Here is a 16,727-nt window from a genome sequence, read left to right on the forward strand (position 1 = left end):
AGTTAACCGTGACCATGGGATCTGTAAAGGGCCCGAAACGTCGGTTTGTTTGAAAAAACAAATATACGCGATTTAAATCCGGAAAAATAGTTTCATTTCCTATGTGTAACGGCGGCTTTTTTATTATTTAAATATTCTACAATATTATCGTGAAGTATTACATAATATTCGAGTGTAGTATTTGAAAATATTATAAAATTTTTACGATAATATACTCGAATAATTAAATAATAAAAATTGTCACCAAAATTAGGTAAACACTAACATCATGATATTCAATAAAATCAATAATGTGAGTACATTCAAAGGCTCAAGCCAGACGTCGGACTTTTGCAGAGCTATCAAATATGAATCCGTTTGTTAACTTCGTTGACTGTGAAGTACAAAATTTCACAGCTCGACTAGTAAAATAACGTTTTTAATTAAAAGGAACTTATAATGGGACTACTCAATAGAATTAATGGGAACGAAGTCATATTCTTAAAGTCAGAGTGAAGATATATCTTTCCAGGCGAGCGAGTCCTATCTTTACCCACGTTTATATTGAGGAGTGACTTTCGATAAACGTAATACTTATCAACATTACGTTTTTAACAATTGTAGATTGTACAACAAGTGCATAAAACGCGTCATCGTACCCAACAAGTATATCCACTTATTACTATATTACGTGGATACTTAAGTCGAGGGAAAAATGAGTTTTATGAACGAGTTATACACTCTGCTTTTCACTTCGATTGCGAGAAAATTATAAGCAATATTACAAATAAACGATAACACAACTATCACCAAGAAAAATAAGAACTTTCCGCCAATGTACTACTTTTTTTTTTCTACACGTGACTCAGGTCGGACTACATAATGCTCAGTTATATTTTACAAGCTTGTACTTTTTATGCATTTCTATTTCTTATAACTTATTAGAATTACTAATGCCTACTTTTTTATTTTGTAATATTACACGGATTAAAAAACAAAAATAAAACTTTATTTTATAAAGTTCTAGTGTGCGTGGCTGTTGGCGCAGGCGTCATTGCCTCGGTCTGAAACGACGATTTTATTTTATGCCCTAGAGCCATCCTAGAGCATAAAATCGTATTTTATGCAGCCTACACCCAGTATAAATACGATAAGAGCATGAGAAGTGAAAATAAATGTTTTTTATTATTTTTATAAGATAGTAAAAAGTAATACAAATTTATTTCAGACTTTACAAACGGTAAAAAAACTGAAGTGCTAAGTAATATTTAGTAGATTGTAGAAGTATTCCATAATTTATTTCATATTCATTTTAATTATATTTTTCTTTTTGAATATCAGTAATTAGGTAGTTAATTGTATATTTATAAATATCTATTTTCTTTTTTTATATAGGAATTGCACTCGGCAGTAAAACCCTTCTCCAGCTCCTTCCACCTTTTTGTGTTTCTACGGGCCATCTACCGGCTTTGCTTCATACTTTAGTTGCTATTCTAAGTACGTCATCACTCCATATTTTTGCGTGCTTTTCCGGGTGTACGCTTTTTAAGTAGGTATGTATAGGGTACAAATTCGTTACGGTTTTGGACCATCTGTCGTTCGTAGCTATATCCAGCCCATTTCAGTCCAATTCAATCTGATCTTATATTAAAGAAAAAACTGAAGAAAATTGTAAAAATAATTTTTATTCTACAAACTAAGGATCACATTTTTATTGAGCTTATGAATACCACTATTTGACTACAGCTATAGGCTATTGTTGGGCAAGTTTCCTTTTTCAACAATTAAAAGACACAACTAGACATCGGAGTGGCACAGTATATTTACGTAAACTTCAAGTAATATATAGAGTGAATAATACCTCCCTCTGAAATTCCGGGACTATTTTATAACAATGTAAAAATTTTGTAAAAATATAACTATATTGGCAATAATCACATAGGGAGAGACTGGCCGTAACACATGACCTACGAAGGAACACCTACATAATATGAAAAACCAGTTGAGCCGGGGTTATGCAGTAACGGAACACTATATTATTCGTTTTGATAGTGTCCGTACCGACGAGAGAAAAGCATTTCATTCCGTGAAAAATACGTGAAGCTATCAGAGATTGGTCGCCGTTCGAATTTTAATCGTGGTAATGGACGGTTGGTACCCTCCAGCAGCAGAAAATAGTTTCAGGCACTACGTCAGTTAGTGTGGATGAGACTTTAGAACGTGATGTGGTTAGTGTAGTTTGCAATCCTACAAATGGCGTTAATATGAATGAAATAAACAAGGTAGTTGCTCGCCTCAGTCGACCGCGGCCGCGCCCTTACCGAATGACCTGACTGTCAAGGCTTTGGGGCGCAGATTTCGTCGAATCATCGTCGTGGAAACTAATGATTAAGATCCATGGACTGGTTCGAAACACGTCGAGCACAAATTCAACTTCAACATTAGTTTAGTTATTGTGTCCGAGTCTTACGGTAGTTTTTCTATTTACATGTATTTTTTTATAGTGTTTTATTTTTTCTTTTATTTGTAATCATAACGGCATTTCAGAGGTATTTTCCACTCTATGTGTATTATTGGAAATTTATTATATTTCGATCTCTGCACATAACTTAACGCCTAATACTTAGACATAGGTACAGCGTATATCAAACATTGTAAACAATCAAATTTTACTTTACGATTTTTGTTTACAAACGTCTCACGTCATCTATTTTAAGACAAAAAATTGATTTTGTTCGACATTAAACGTGCTAATTTTTTTTATACTAGGTGTAACAGAAATTACTCGATAATTTTCGCTTTTGAAATCCTCTGTTTACTGTCCAAGTTACAGTTTCATTAAATCTCCACTAACTTACTTATCTATGTTTTGCATTTACACTTGCTTTATCTGACTTAGGTAAAGTAATACATAGTGACCAGGAAGACTTCATCAAGGGAAGTCAACCTATCCATAGTGTTACAAATTGTATATAAAGTCCTAATTTATTATCTGATATCCTTTTAAGTGTTATATACATTATGTACCATATTTCTTTTCTATTTCATAAGCACCATTGGTGTAACAAGGCCATCTGCAAAGTGATAACTTTTCAGGAGAGAGGTTCATAGATTCTATGAACAAAATGAATAGGTACATAAATTTTATGCTTAACTAGGAGAGTAGCTGTAGCTCTCTTGGTACAAGAGTTCGTCCAATGAAGTACTGCCACCTTATTTATTCTGCCGCCAAGCATTAATGCGAGCAAGTCGAAAGTTCCATGTGCCTGTAATTCCAGCAGCACCCTTACCCTTCAAAACCGGAACGGAGTAATGCTCACATTACTTACACCTCTTACGCTAGAAATAGGTATGGTAGCAGCAATTCCCAAGACGAACTATTTCAACACACCCTTAACAGGATACCACGTAATTAACTAGGATATTATATATTACAAATTTTCAATGTTACTTAAGGGGATTAATCCATTCACCTTTACCTATACGCTACCAGCATTAATTCGCGGTCGTTCGTCTTCTAATCGAGTCAGAAACACTCAGGTTTGGCTCGGGAACTTTTAACTCGAGCCATTCTTTCTGAAACAAAAATTAACATTATAATAGTATATAGGGAATAAAACGGCGTCTTGAAATTAGACGCTTTTAGAAGCACTGCAGTGGCACCTTTGTGGCGCTGCAGCCGCGCCGTTTTTGCAGTCACAATTAGTGAAGTAGAAATTACTGAGCGCCGTAGTCGCGCCACTTTTGCAGACTAGATTCGAAAATCGCCACCACTAGATGTTATATGAAAATCAGTAGTGGCGCGTCTGTGGCGCCATAACAGATTTTCATACAATATCTAGTTGTGGCGCCACAGACGCAGCGCTTCACAAGCGTCTAATTTGAAGGCGACCTTAATCCAAAGAAGTAGTTTATGTATTGTAATAACAAAGGAATGTGGGTATAGATAGAAGTAGATAAGTATAGATATATGTAGCTAATGAATTTCAAATAACAATTCAACAACCGTTTTAGTAAAAAACCAATCATAACTAATATTTTAGTAAAGTATTTAAGCAATAAAAACAGTTGTTATTAATATAAAAATCGAAAAAACACAAAGAAAAATTCCTTAAATCCTACTGGTTCCGTAGCAAGCACTGAGAAATTCGTAATATCTACTGACTCGCTCTTGTAGCTTAGTTGGCAAGAACGGTAGCCACGGTGAGGCAACAGATATTGGTTCGTGTCTTGTCGGATTGAAGGAATTTGTCTGTGTTGCAAAATAGTGAAGTATTTAAAAAACAAATTATTATAATGGTAGGAAAAACGTCATGATTATATTCAATATAAAATAAAAAACAGTTTTTATTATAATATTGAATGTAATGAATTTTATGATGTTTTACTATCATGATATTCATTTATTTTTGTGAAATTACTCCATTAATTTGCAATGATAGGTTGAGCGAAGAAAAATTTTCATGGATTTCCCATAGATGGCACCACGATAAAAAAGCCGTTGAAACAAAAAGCAAAGATCTGTAACAAACGCATAGAAAAATTCGTAAGGTCAGCTGGTACGATCTGTAGCTCAATTGGTAGAGCTTGTGACGGTATGACCTCCTTATACCGTCATCCCACCTTTTTGTATCGCCTCTCTCCATTCGTATCGTATCGTTTTTTCTTCTTTTACTTATATTTAAATTTAAAATTGTTCCATTTTACCTCGCATTCTGATTTTGTTTCTTTCCATCGTCACTCTCTGCACTACCGCGGTAGTGAACAGACCATTATTTATCTTTTTGAATCGTTTACAAGCTATATTTATACAGTTTACATTTTAAAGATTATATTTGTTAAAACCGAATAAATAAACCGATTAAATATCTATAAACTGGACTTTCAACGTTTGAGTTGCTAAATGTACTAAATAAGATGTTGGAGGCTGCGAGGCTGCGGAGGCTATTACTGCTATCCAGGCTACACACCTTTACAATCTCCCAGAACGCCCCCAGCACCTACAGCACCTCCACAGGCTGTCGCCCTAGATTGGCCAAAGAGACGCAGGTTTGAGTCCTGTCAGATCGAAGGAATTTTTCTTTGTGTTCGATCTTTGCATTATTACAACCTAGTTTTTATTATACGAGTAATTATTTAATGTCTTACCAATGTCTCATTGTCGGGTACCCGTGATAGGAAGTCTAGGATGTCGTTGTTTGGAACTCTATCTGGGTTTAACACTTTACGCGTAAACTTATAAATACCTGCGAAAAATACGTGTCATAAATAAAAATACATTATATAATAATCCTACGAACCCTTGGGTCGGCTATAGTATAATAAATGTAGATAATATGTAAACAGAAGGCGTAATAATATCGCATTTACATAAAATATTTTTGAGCATAAATATTCTTTTTTTTTAAAGATTCTTTTTCAAAGACGTCTTAAATTACTTAGAGGTGTAGGGTCAAGCAGAACTTATGAAATAAAATTTTTAAAAAGAAGAAATTTTCACAAGGCAAACAAATCTTGGCATTTTAATATAAGTACGTACATTTTACAATTTTCAATTTAGACATTTGTTTACCTGCCTACCTAATATAACTATATTTCAATATAAAACACCTAAAGTAATTAATTAGTAATTACTAATACGCCATAGAATATAAACATTTAATACATATTACTTATGATAAACAAGAATATTTTTCATTTACGGATTTAAAGTAAATCACGAGAAACAAATTCAAATTTTAAAAAGAAAACATATTAACTAAACTAACGAATAATTCACGTATATTAAGTTTTCATCAAATAAATTTTTGTCGAGTCACCGCCGCCACCGCCGTGGTAGGTCATGATTAAGAACCATGGACTGGCTCTAAACATGTCGTTCGACTTAAATACGTGTTAAGTATAATTCAAATTACTTATGACAAGTATTGTTAGAAATAATTTAAAATCTGGTCGTTTGTTATTCTAACATTTTGCGGTAGGCCTATACAGAATAATATATGTTGCTCGATTATTCACTCTTTAATCAAATATTCACTAAATTTTTTCCATGATTTTGGTGAGTAAGGTTTTGGTGATATTTAGGCTCTAATTATATTTGATGACTAGTAGAGAGTTATACATACCTAGTCCCATAAATAAATATCGTATAGATACGAAATAAAGCACTACGGAGAGCACCAACAGAACTGCCATGATTAGATAACTTAAATACGGCACAGTAAACGACGTTAAACTGAAAAAAGGAAAGTCAATAGTTACACAAACGTACATCAGTCAGCCTCTACGATGTGATTACGGTGACATTTATTGCTAGCGACATTCACTTACAAGCTAGCGAGCAAAATTTTGAACAAAATGTTGTTGTTTCTTGTGACCGCTAGATGCGCTGTATAATTTGCCATCATTGCGTATATAACTAGAAATAGAGACGAAATAAGGGCCAGCCATCCCTGGCGACTCATGAGGCAAATGCCGCCTTATATCACTTTTAAATATCAACTCTCGTTTGCGCTGAAATCACAAATTAGAAAGCTGAGATAGTACATCGCCAAACCTGTGTGTACGTCTCCGCATATTCCAAAAATATTATATATTAATTGTAATAAAGATAATATCTCCAACAATGGTTCCATTCGGTGGTGTGGGAAAATCAGCAAAACATCTAATTATAAAACAAACGGAATCACATTTCATCGGTAATTAAATATATAATTTTTCAATTATCGTTCTATATAGCAAAGCTCAAGTTAAACTGGTCGATTTGAAGTTTGAATTGACAACATCCGCCAATTGTTTTCAATTCGGACTGGCCAGTCGGAGCGCAGTGGTCATTTGGCAGAATAGGTTTCAAATAAATTAAATAACTCTGAATTTCTAGTTATATACTCGATGTTTGCCTTACAATATAGTGAAGTAATTTACGCGGTCGCTAGCGACAACTGTCACAGTAAACTCATGGTAGAGGGACTAAAAGAAAGAAGTGTCAGATTTTTTTTCATGAAACTTGATAACGTATACAGCGTCTTTAATTCATCGTGATACACTCGAAGAGTTTTCAAAGAGATCCAAATGTAATTAATTCATCATCATCACTAATCCATTTATAAGTCCCACTACTGGGCACGGGTCTCCTCTCAAGCGAGGGTTTAGGCCATAGTTGGACACGCTGGTCCAATGCGGTTTGGGGACTTCACACTTTTACCGAGGGTTATGATCTTTCTTCGACTTGCAGGTTTCATCGCGATGTTTTCCTTCACCGAAAAGCTTATATCAGACAACAAACAACATCACATACGTTGCTCTGATCTCAAAGTAAGTTGCTAAAGCACTTGTGTGATGGGAATCGGAAACAACGACGGTACCAAAACACCCAGACCCGAGACAATATAGAAAAGTTATTTTGTACACTGACCCGGCCGCGTATATGTCTTCCCGTATACCGTACGTCCCCCAAGGAGAGACGAGTTCGGTACGCTTTTCTAAGGGTCTAAATAACAGAAATACCGTACACAGTATACCCCCTCGAACTGACGAATTAGATACGCCTTTCCAGCTACACCACATAAGTTTAAGCGATTAAAAACCGCAGTTGGTAAGTCCATTAGGGGACGAATTAGGTACGGGTTTTCGTAAGAAACACTCGTAAAAAAGCGTCTCTGATTCGTCACGTCGAACAATTCCAGAATCAAAAACTCAAAAGTCATACGTAGTTCAAATGAAATTGTCTCTTATTGTTTTAATCAAACAGTGCGAAACGCAAATAATAAACACGGAAGCTATCTCCCTTCGTCTCACCTACATTACCAATAAACACGTACAAAATAGAGAACTTTACGCTCTAACTAGTTGTACATATGTTTGGTGATACTGTCATGTTTCGAAATAGGCCAGAAATAATAACATTCATAACAACTGATTTCGCGCGAGTGCAGTGTCACAGTTCATTTCGATCTTGCATGTATTTTTACATAATTCGCGGCATAACTTTTAATTAATATCGTTTGTGTTTGAAGTATGATTATTTAAATGGATGAAGACGATTTACAGGTCTAGTTAGTAAACTTGTGACTGATTTTCAATTTTGAAGTGTGAAGGAACGAATGACTTACCATCACTTACTTAATTTCTATAGTATATTTTGTTCTATTACAATTTTAATAGATAACATTTAATTTTTGTCTTCGAAAAATTATTTCAGACTGTAATAGCACTTGTTTGTTTCCTAATAAATCTGCTAATAAATTTATCTTGTATTTGATAAAAACTGTTTAAATATATAAATATTGAAAATATTGATAATGATTAATTTTGTAATGTATTCCTTTTACCTTTAATAGATACATAAATTCTATGTTATAGCAGATATTATGTTTGAGCAATTACTCGAGCTGTGACGAATCAGAGACGCTTTCTTACTAGTGTTTCTTACGAAAAGCCGTACCTAATTTATCCCCTAGTGGTCGTACTAAATATGGGTTTTTAATGGCTTAAACTTATACGGTAGATGGAAAGGCGTATCTTATTCGTCGCTTTGAGGGTACATACTGGGTACGGTATTTCAGTAGGTTAGTCCCTTAGAAAAGCGTATCTACCTCGCCTCTCCTTGGGGGACGTACTGTATACGGAAAGCCATATACGCGACCCGGCCGGGCATCGAAACCGGGACCTTAGAGAAGGCGACACCATGAAAACCGGTGAGTAAGCCATATGACCACGGAGGCCGTTATGGTAAAATTTAAATTAAATTTCGCACATAACTTTCGAAAACTCAGAGGTGCGCGCCCAGATTCGAACCCACGGCCTCTACTTGATAGGCGGTAGGTCAAATCATTAGGTTACCACGACTTTTAATTAATTCATATTAATCATAAAATAATTAAAGTTCCAGGAATGGAATTCCCGTTTTGCGTCTGTGTTTTCGAATCGATACAAGCAACTCGAGTACCGTTAAGGTGCAATTGAATAGGGTGTCCCAACCACATTTCCCGATCTTCAGCATCAATTATGCAATTTCACGAAATTCAGCCGTTAAGTGGCCAGCTCGATCGTGTGATTTAACACCGCTGGATTATTTTTCATGCGGTTATGTCATAGAGTCTATACGAAGCCAATCGAAACGATTGGCTCAAAACACATTGGCCTTAATACTCAAAATTCGTGAATAGACCTACCATTTTGTCAAAAAGTGTTTAAAAACTTTGATGATAGAATCGACATCTGTAACTAGTTGTGGTGGACATTTATCAGATATCATTTTTCATTCATAATTGCCAAACCTTACTTTTTTTAATACAATAAAAATTTGAATTATTGTCATCTAAATTTATTGTTTTATTTTAATTTACAAAACAAAGTTATTATTGAAAAACCCTTTACAAGACTTATGTCTTTATGTCTGTCTATCTGTAAGTTTATGTTTTTATTAATGTGAAGAGCATAGGGTAAATATAACACAAACAAAGAGCGAAACACACTTACTTGTTAAGTCTTTCTAGTTCAGATACGATATAATCGATGGCGTTCTTGATCGTGAATGTGAGTTCCTGAAGACCGTAGACTTGACTTCTAATTGTTGTCTTGATATCCTGTGAACAAGTAACGGAACAATGGTCATTAGTGGTTCCTTAGGCAGCCTTCAAACTAGATGCTTGTAGAAGCACTGCAGTGGCACGACTATGGCGCGGCAACCGCGTGTCTGTTGCGATTCAATAATTTTTAGTTCTCTAATAGCGACTGCAAAAGTAGCACGCGCGTGTCACGACCGAGGCGGCAACTGCGCTGCTAAACATTGTATAAAAATTTGTAGTGACGTCGCGCTACGCCATTATAACGCTTCTATAAGCGTCTAATTTGAAGGCGCTCTTACAGAACAGGACGTAGAATTTACATTAATTTCAATATTTACTTTTAAAAAGGTATAGTTAGGGTCTAATCATACCGCGTTCGAATTGTATCGCAAGTGCTACATAGCAGTGTAAATGCAGCGAGGACTGATTTGTGGTATCATAATTAGTTTATAATTATAAAACCTATCTTTCCCCAAATAAATGAGTAATGTGTGTGAATTATTAAAAAGAAGTAAATAAAACAAAAATACTTAGGGTCGTATTCCAGAACTCTACTCAATGCTCAAGTCAGGACTTGAGCAGACTTAAGTATGATTTCAAGCACTGGAAATACGACCCTAATGGCAAGGATTTGAGTATGATTTTCAGTGCTCACTGCAATACTCAAGTCCTGACTTGAGTATTGAGTAGAGTTCTGGAATACGACCCTCAAAGTTTCTCACATAATTTTTTGACCTCTGACTGACTTTTCGACGATTGAGGATACAAAATTTGAATTTGTTTTTCTTCTATAAGTTTGTATACAACTATTTTTTCTTTAAAAATAAATTGATTTTTTAAATTTAATTTCTATTAAGGTGTGAAGTAGATGTATTCATCTCTTTTGCAACTACAAGTCTCGTATATACGTATGAACTTAGTGATATTCATTAAATATTCCATACTGTATGTATTTTATTTTATTGGATTTCATTCTTGTTGGAACATACTTACATAGATTTTTCGTATAAAAGTTTGAACGAATATGCAGGCGGCGGCGTGGAGTTCATTTTAACCTATTTAAATGTAACGGAGGGTTCCCTGTGCCCCCCATATGCATTATGTGTGTATGTAATTATTGCACTAATGCGAACTATGATGTGGAGGAGGACCTCGGTGGCCTAACGGTTTACACTGTGGGCGCCATCCGGATGCGGAGGTCCCGGGTTCGATTCCCCGTAGGATCCATTTGGGCAACGGACTTTTGTAAATTGTAGAGTACTCATTGTAGAGGGAATGCCCTAGTTTAAGACAAGGCGGTTACCTAGCACATATTATAAAAGAAATAAACATACTCTACTGTCCACATCTTCGGGCGTGTCATCATCTAGATTGTAGACAGGAACAATGGCTGTATTATCTGTGAATTAATAACCAACGCATTAATAATAAATTATTTTTATATGAACAAATAAATAATTTTTTTGCAATATAATGAATATTTTGTAAATCAGAAATTGTAAACAAAACATATAAACAAACCTACTAACTGTAATCTATTTCATAGAACTAAATGTACATAACGTTAAAATGATTGTTCCGTTATTGCCTTTCGACTACGTTAGGGTAAACGTACCAGTGGTTGACGCTTTTAGATGAAAAATCACGTGTTTTGCCAGAAAAGTACTTAATTATTAGCCACACTGACGGCCTAGGAATGTAAACATATTAAACGGTTTGTCATTTATCTTCTAGAAACTATAAAAAGTTAAATAATCATAACATTATTAAAATATTCAAGTTTTCCGCAACCTCTAAAAATGTACCAGTGTATGACAGAGAAAATCTCTGATGACCCAATAGTTGACTATGGCAAAGTAAGATCAGAGTACAGGACGTTATGTTAAGATTTCATAGTTATTTGACTGAATTGATGACTTTATAACAATAAATTAATAAAAATACAAATAACTAAATCAAGAGAAATGCTTTTATTAAAATTAATAGGTAATTAATGTTTGCAAAAACTAATCAAAAATGAAACTCAAATGTCACACGATCATAACATATACTTACTATAGCAAAAAACAAGAAAAGTAGAAACTTACTACAACTTCTGTATTTTGGCCATTTGTATAAGAAGGGTACGAGCAACAGCAGAGGCATCATCCACAGTTGCATGAAGTACCAAAAAACTAGCCACACTGCTAACGAGATTGCTGACTTCTGGCGATCGTCCCATTCAAATAAATGTCTGCATTAAAAAAATCAATTAAAATACATTCTATCATATATGTATAATTTGTCCAAAAATATCTAACAGTATCTAACAACTAATTAAAACAAATGATAACTAAAGGTAAAGGAAAACTAGATGAAAACATGTCACAGCAGTATTTTTATTTTGATTGAAGATCGTAATGTTTTTTTTTACTACAATGTTATTCATCTACGAAAATGTTAATAAACTCGTCTCGATATTAAATAAACATAAAAATATTGCAATTAGTATAGCAACATCTCTGTCACTCTTCTAGTAGTTGTAAAGGTACTTGGGATGGTAAAGAAACTTTTATAAGTTCTCACAGGTGGCGTTACGGCAAACAAGCCGTTTTAGCGCCTAAAGCCCATTGAGAAATCCGTAAGATGTGCTGGCTCGATCAGTTTTACACCGTAGGTTCGCAAATATTTGGCTCACCGCCCACTTAGACCAGACACAAAAAATTTTAAAGCCCACTATTACAAAAAAATATTGAAAACACACATGTTATATTAACTTAATACAAAAAATACTCTGGAAAATAATATAATTATTGTATAGTGTAGTTTATGTAGATAGATAATTCAGGTTTTTTTTCAAATGCGGTAGCACCCCTTGTACGGCATCAACGCCCTCCAATTGCTTCCGAGGTCCCTACCGCCGCTAAGACTTTTCAGCGCCCGCTGGGAGGCGGTAGGGACCACTTTGGGAACTTATGATTTACACCATTTATTACCACACACATCAATACAAAACAGAAATAACAATATCATCAGTGCCTCTACCATGAGATTGCAGCGACAGTTATCGCTAGCGATCGCGTAAAATGTTTGTAGACAAAATGTTGTTTCTTCTTGTGACTAAGCCTTCGAACAACGACCTAAATAACAAATTAAACTTCGTTTATTTATATTTCACAAGAATATTTAATAAGTTAGACGTACTTACTTTACATGCTCGTTGCATACAGCAATGTTGCTGAAGATGTCCTTAATAAACTTCAAATTGCTATAAATTAATGGAATGTTGAATTTCTCACGCTTCTTTACGTACTTCGTCTCTTTCGGACTCAAGATCCTTAGTGAAGCTGTTACCTGAAAAAATATAAAATACACATTCTTAATAAAGATGTAAAAACAAAATTTACGTTTGAACCTGTATCTAATGGTGGCACATTTTTTTTAATACCAAGTGCCGGGACTAACAAACGTGCGCCTGGTAAGCGACACGACTGTCCATAACAGTTGCACAGCCGCTCACAGCTTTATTATGTAAATCGCAAAGACCCTCACATTGCCCCTCAGTGGCACTGTGACTGCGCCCGTCACCCTGAGACATAAATTGACAATCCTATGTACCTGTAATTTCACCAGCACCCTTATCCTTCAAAACTAGAACGAAGTAATGCTCACATTACTGCCTGGTGGCAGAAATAGGTGAAACGCGTGTACCGCTACTGGTACCGCTTTAGCATGTCCTATGGATTGTAATGTAGCCCAGAGAGCGTAGTAGCCTCCGCAGTTTCCGCAGCTTTCACACATTTTGCTTAGCGAGTTTAAAAGTTCAAAATTTAAAAGGAAGAAGAAATAGTGGAAATAAATCCGGTTTTACTTTATTTTGTGATCTTTTAAATATTTATCGCACAAGAGATTTTTGTTAACTGGTAAACGGATCAAATATTGAAGAATAGTCGGACTGCTCGTTTCAGTGATTGAGCCGGGAGTGGCGATGGAACGAAACAAAATCAGAATGGCGAGGCAAATGAATTACAGAACAATTCAAAATTTAAAAACAAGTGGCCAGGAACCGAAGAAATAGCGACAAAAAGGTGGGTGTGATGACGATGTAAGGAGGTCACATCGTCACGTAGGTAAGTTGGTAGTACTTCCCTGGACGAACGCTTTCAGGAGCTCTCCTGTTACTAACATTAACATGAAATTCGGATGTGAGCTACGTAAATGACTTTTTGTGTAAATCATTAGCTACGTTCATACGTTCAAACGGGAACAATATAGCCGAAATACTGAACACAGCAAAGAGTCGGTATATCAGGCTAATCATAAAACCACTCATAATAAGAAGACTTACCGGGTTCCAATCGACAGACATCTGCAACAGTATCCTAGGACAATTTCCCTTGGCACTACCTTTCTTCGCGCGATCTTTTAACGCATACCATCGTACCTCATCATTGTTTATCCGCAGTAGGGGAATAGATAACTTTCCAATTATCGCATCCATCGAACTGTTGATTATCGATTCATTGTACACAGTCATATCCAGAGTCGATGTGATATCGTTAACTGTGCTGAGATAAGAAAAACAGAGAATTTATAATTGTTAAAAAAGTAATTGTTAAACGTACATGAAATGTTCTTATATAGAATCCTCAGTATAGAATACTGCAGTAGAAATAGTATAATAAGATAAGTAGTGTAACTCCATACAAACGTAGCAATGCGTCTTGTGCACGCCTGCCGCGCCCATGTCCTCGAGTTGCACAGCGCGTACATAAGTAGGTACTGCATTTGACTATTTTTTTTATCAATATCGATGACGGGACGATTAATTAATCTAGCACGTGAACACTGTGATGAATAAATCTGTTTTTAAGCTGTATTATAAAGAAAAAATGCACTAAGAAGATGCCGAAAATACAGATAGGTACTCATTTACTTAGTTTAGGCATCGCACCATTAGGTTCTAAGATTAAATTTATAAATTTATAATGAATGTATAGTGAATTTTTCTTCTTTTTTTAATGACACGTAGTGACGGGCCGAACAAGTCGTGCGTCTGATGGTAAGCTACACGCCTGTCCATAACAGTTGCAGTGCCACTTACGAGTTTTAAATGACAAAGATCTGAGGGGTACTGCCACTGCGCCCGTCACCCTGAGACATAAGTGGACAAGTCTCATGTGCCTGTAATTTCACCAGCATCCTTATCCTTCAAAACCCGAACACAGTAACGACGACATTACTGCTTGACGGCAGAAATAGGTAAGTAGGCAGTACTACCCTGGACGAACTCTTTCACAAGGAGCTCTGGTGCGACTATGTATGGTTCTTTTTTTTGTTCCTCTTTTTATTGTTTATTTTTATACTATCTTGGCATTATTTACATTTGTTTTACATGTATTGTATTACATTAAGTTATAATCCTATTATTATTAATTTTCTAATTATGTTTTGCAACCTGTAGGTATGCCTATAGGTATTTTATTGCCTATAGGACGCTCCAAACAGGCGGGACTTACACTACTTGTTTTATTATACTAAGATATACTGACTCGTGCTTATTTCTATAGGTACTTACAAGTTGTAACTTTTATTCCAAGAAGGCTCTGTGGTTCCTTTCACAGTATGCGTCTGTACTCTGGAGTTGTCAAGTTCGAAGACGCAGTACGCGTCAACTTTTCCACTAAAGCCTGACGCGCTCAGTCCTTTTGCTCCGTACACTGTCAGTGCTAGGTGACCCACACCGTGCCATTTGGTCGGGCTGTACCATGTCTGGGGACAAGTAGAAATCCTTCATAAACTCAATGATACTAGTATAGAAAAATCGGAAATCAACTACTCGAGATTTAATAGGTACTACTGGGAAAAAACAGCAAATCAGATATGGGTTGTTTAAAAAAATTCCCACGTCCTTTTTTACAACCCGTAAAACCCGAATTACTTTTCGAAGTACATACAGAACTACTAGAGCTGGAAACATGATTTTGATTGTAGATTGCTTTTGTGACGTAATCACCAACTCAAAACTCACCCAAAAAATCACCGCTGGCCCTACAGAGCAACGGAATTCACTCTGGGGTACTTCCCAGAACATCCGAACCAGAACCGATATACGTAAGTTAATTTCCCAATTTGGTCCTACCGGAAATCGAACCCGGGACCTTCTCATCCAGCGGCCACAGTTTAAACCGTTGCGCCGCCGAGGGCGCCAAATGCTTACCTAAGTTTTACGTTATACGCATACAGAGGATGTTACCTGCTCTTGATATTCCAAAATTATTGTATTATGTTCTATATTTTTGATTAAATTTGAATTATTTACGAAAACTTTACGTGTTCTGTAATATGTACCTGTAAAGGTGGCCCACTCTGTGAGGACGGTCCGGCGAGATAGTGGTCCGAAATATTTTCAATGAATTTGTCTATGTCTATATCTTCTTCGTCTATCATTTTAATAACCTCCGTTTATACAAAATACCATATACAAAATACTGTATTAAACAATGATATTATACTTGTAAGTATGCTCACTGGTATTATATATAACATTGAAATGAATCACTTGACATCACACCACTTCTTATGGATTAAATAAAATAAAAATAAGTAAATAAATAAATAATAAACCTATGTAAGAATGCTAATTTAAATAGATAACACATAGAGAAACCTCTGAGAAAACAGAAATTTATTATTACTCTAAGACAATACGCTTGGGCCAGTGTCACAGAAGATTGCAAGAAGAAGAAGAATGCAGTTTGGCTACAATGACATTTGTCAGTTTTATTCATTGCCTCAGGGAAATGATTTTTAAGGTTCGAATACCTAAACGCTAAAAAAGGAATCCCGATAATGAAATTTTTTTTTTATACTATCCAGTGACGAACGAGTCGTGCGCCTGATGGTAAAGCTACACGCCTGTCCATAACAATTGCAGTGTCCTCAGAGCTTTAAATCGCAAAGATCTGAGGACGGGGCACTGCCATTGCGCCCGTCACCCTGAGACATAAGTTGACATGTCCCATGTGCCTGTAATTGCACCTGCACCCTTACCTTTCAAAACCGAAATACAGTAATTAATGTTCACATTACTGCTTGGCATCAGAAACGACGAACATTCACAAGGACCTCTACTGCTACTGAATTAAAATTTGGTATTGTAACAGTACGGAGCGAAGTAGGTATGACCAAATGTGTACG

General features: G+C 35.6%; 1 protein-coding gene across 1 annotated transcript in view; it reads right to left on the reverse strand.

Annotated features, from left to right (window-relative positions):
* Positions 1-3,445: 3,445 nt before the first annotated feature.
* The window catches only part of LOC113233388 (multiple C2 and transmembrane domain-containing protein-like), a 51,800-nt gene continuing 38,518 nt past the window's right edge, over positions 3,446-16,727 (reverse strand). Inside the window, exons 8-16 of the mRNA XM_026468509.1 lie at positions 15,106-15,299; positions 13,876-14,095; positions 12,736-12,881; positions 11,636-11,781; positions 10,883-10,947; positions 9,460-9,566; positions 6,105-6,214; positions 5,128-5,225; positions 3,446-3,555 (exon numbers count right to left, since the gene is read on the reverse strand). Coding sequence (XP_026324294.1) covers positions 3,475-3,555; positions 5,128-5,225; positions 6,105-6,214; positions 9,460-9,566; positions 10,883-10,947; positions 11,636-11,781; positions 12,736-12,881; positions 13,876-14,095; positions 15,106-15,299 — 1,167 coding nt within the window. The 3' untranslated portion in view covers positions 3,446-3,474. The remainder of the gene's footprint in view (positions 3,556-5,127; positions 5,226-6,104; positions 6,215-9,459; positions 9,567-10,882; positions 10,948-11,635; positions 11,782-12,735; positions 12,882-13,875; positions 14,096-15,105; positions 15,300-16,727) is intronic.

The sequence above is a fragment of the Hyposmocoma kahamanoa genome, unplaced genomic scaffold, assembly GCF_003589595.1.
Source record: "Hyposmocoma kahamanoa isolate Upper Pololo Valley unplaced genomic scaffold, ASM358959v1 78, whole genome shotgun sequence".
NCBI classification, from domain to species: domain Eukaryota; kingdom Metazoa; phylum Arthropoda; class Insecta; order Lepidoptera; family Cosmopterigidae; genus Hyposmocoma; species Hyposmocoma kahamanoa.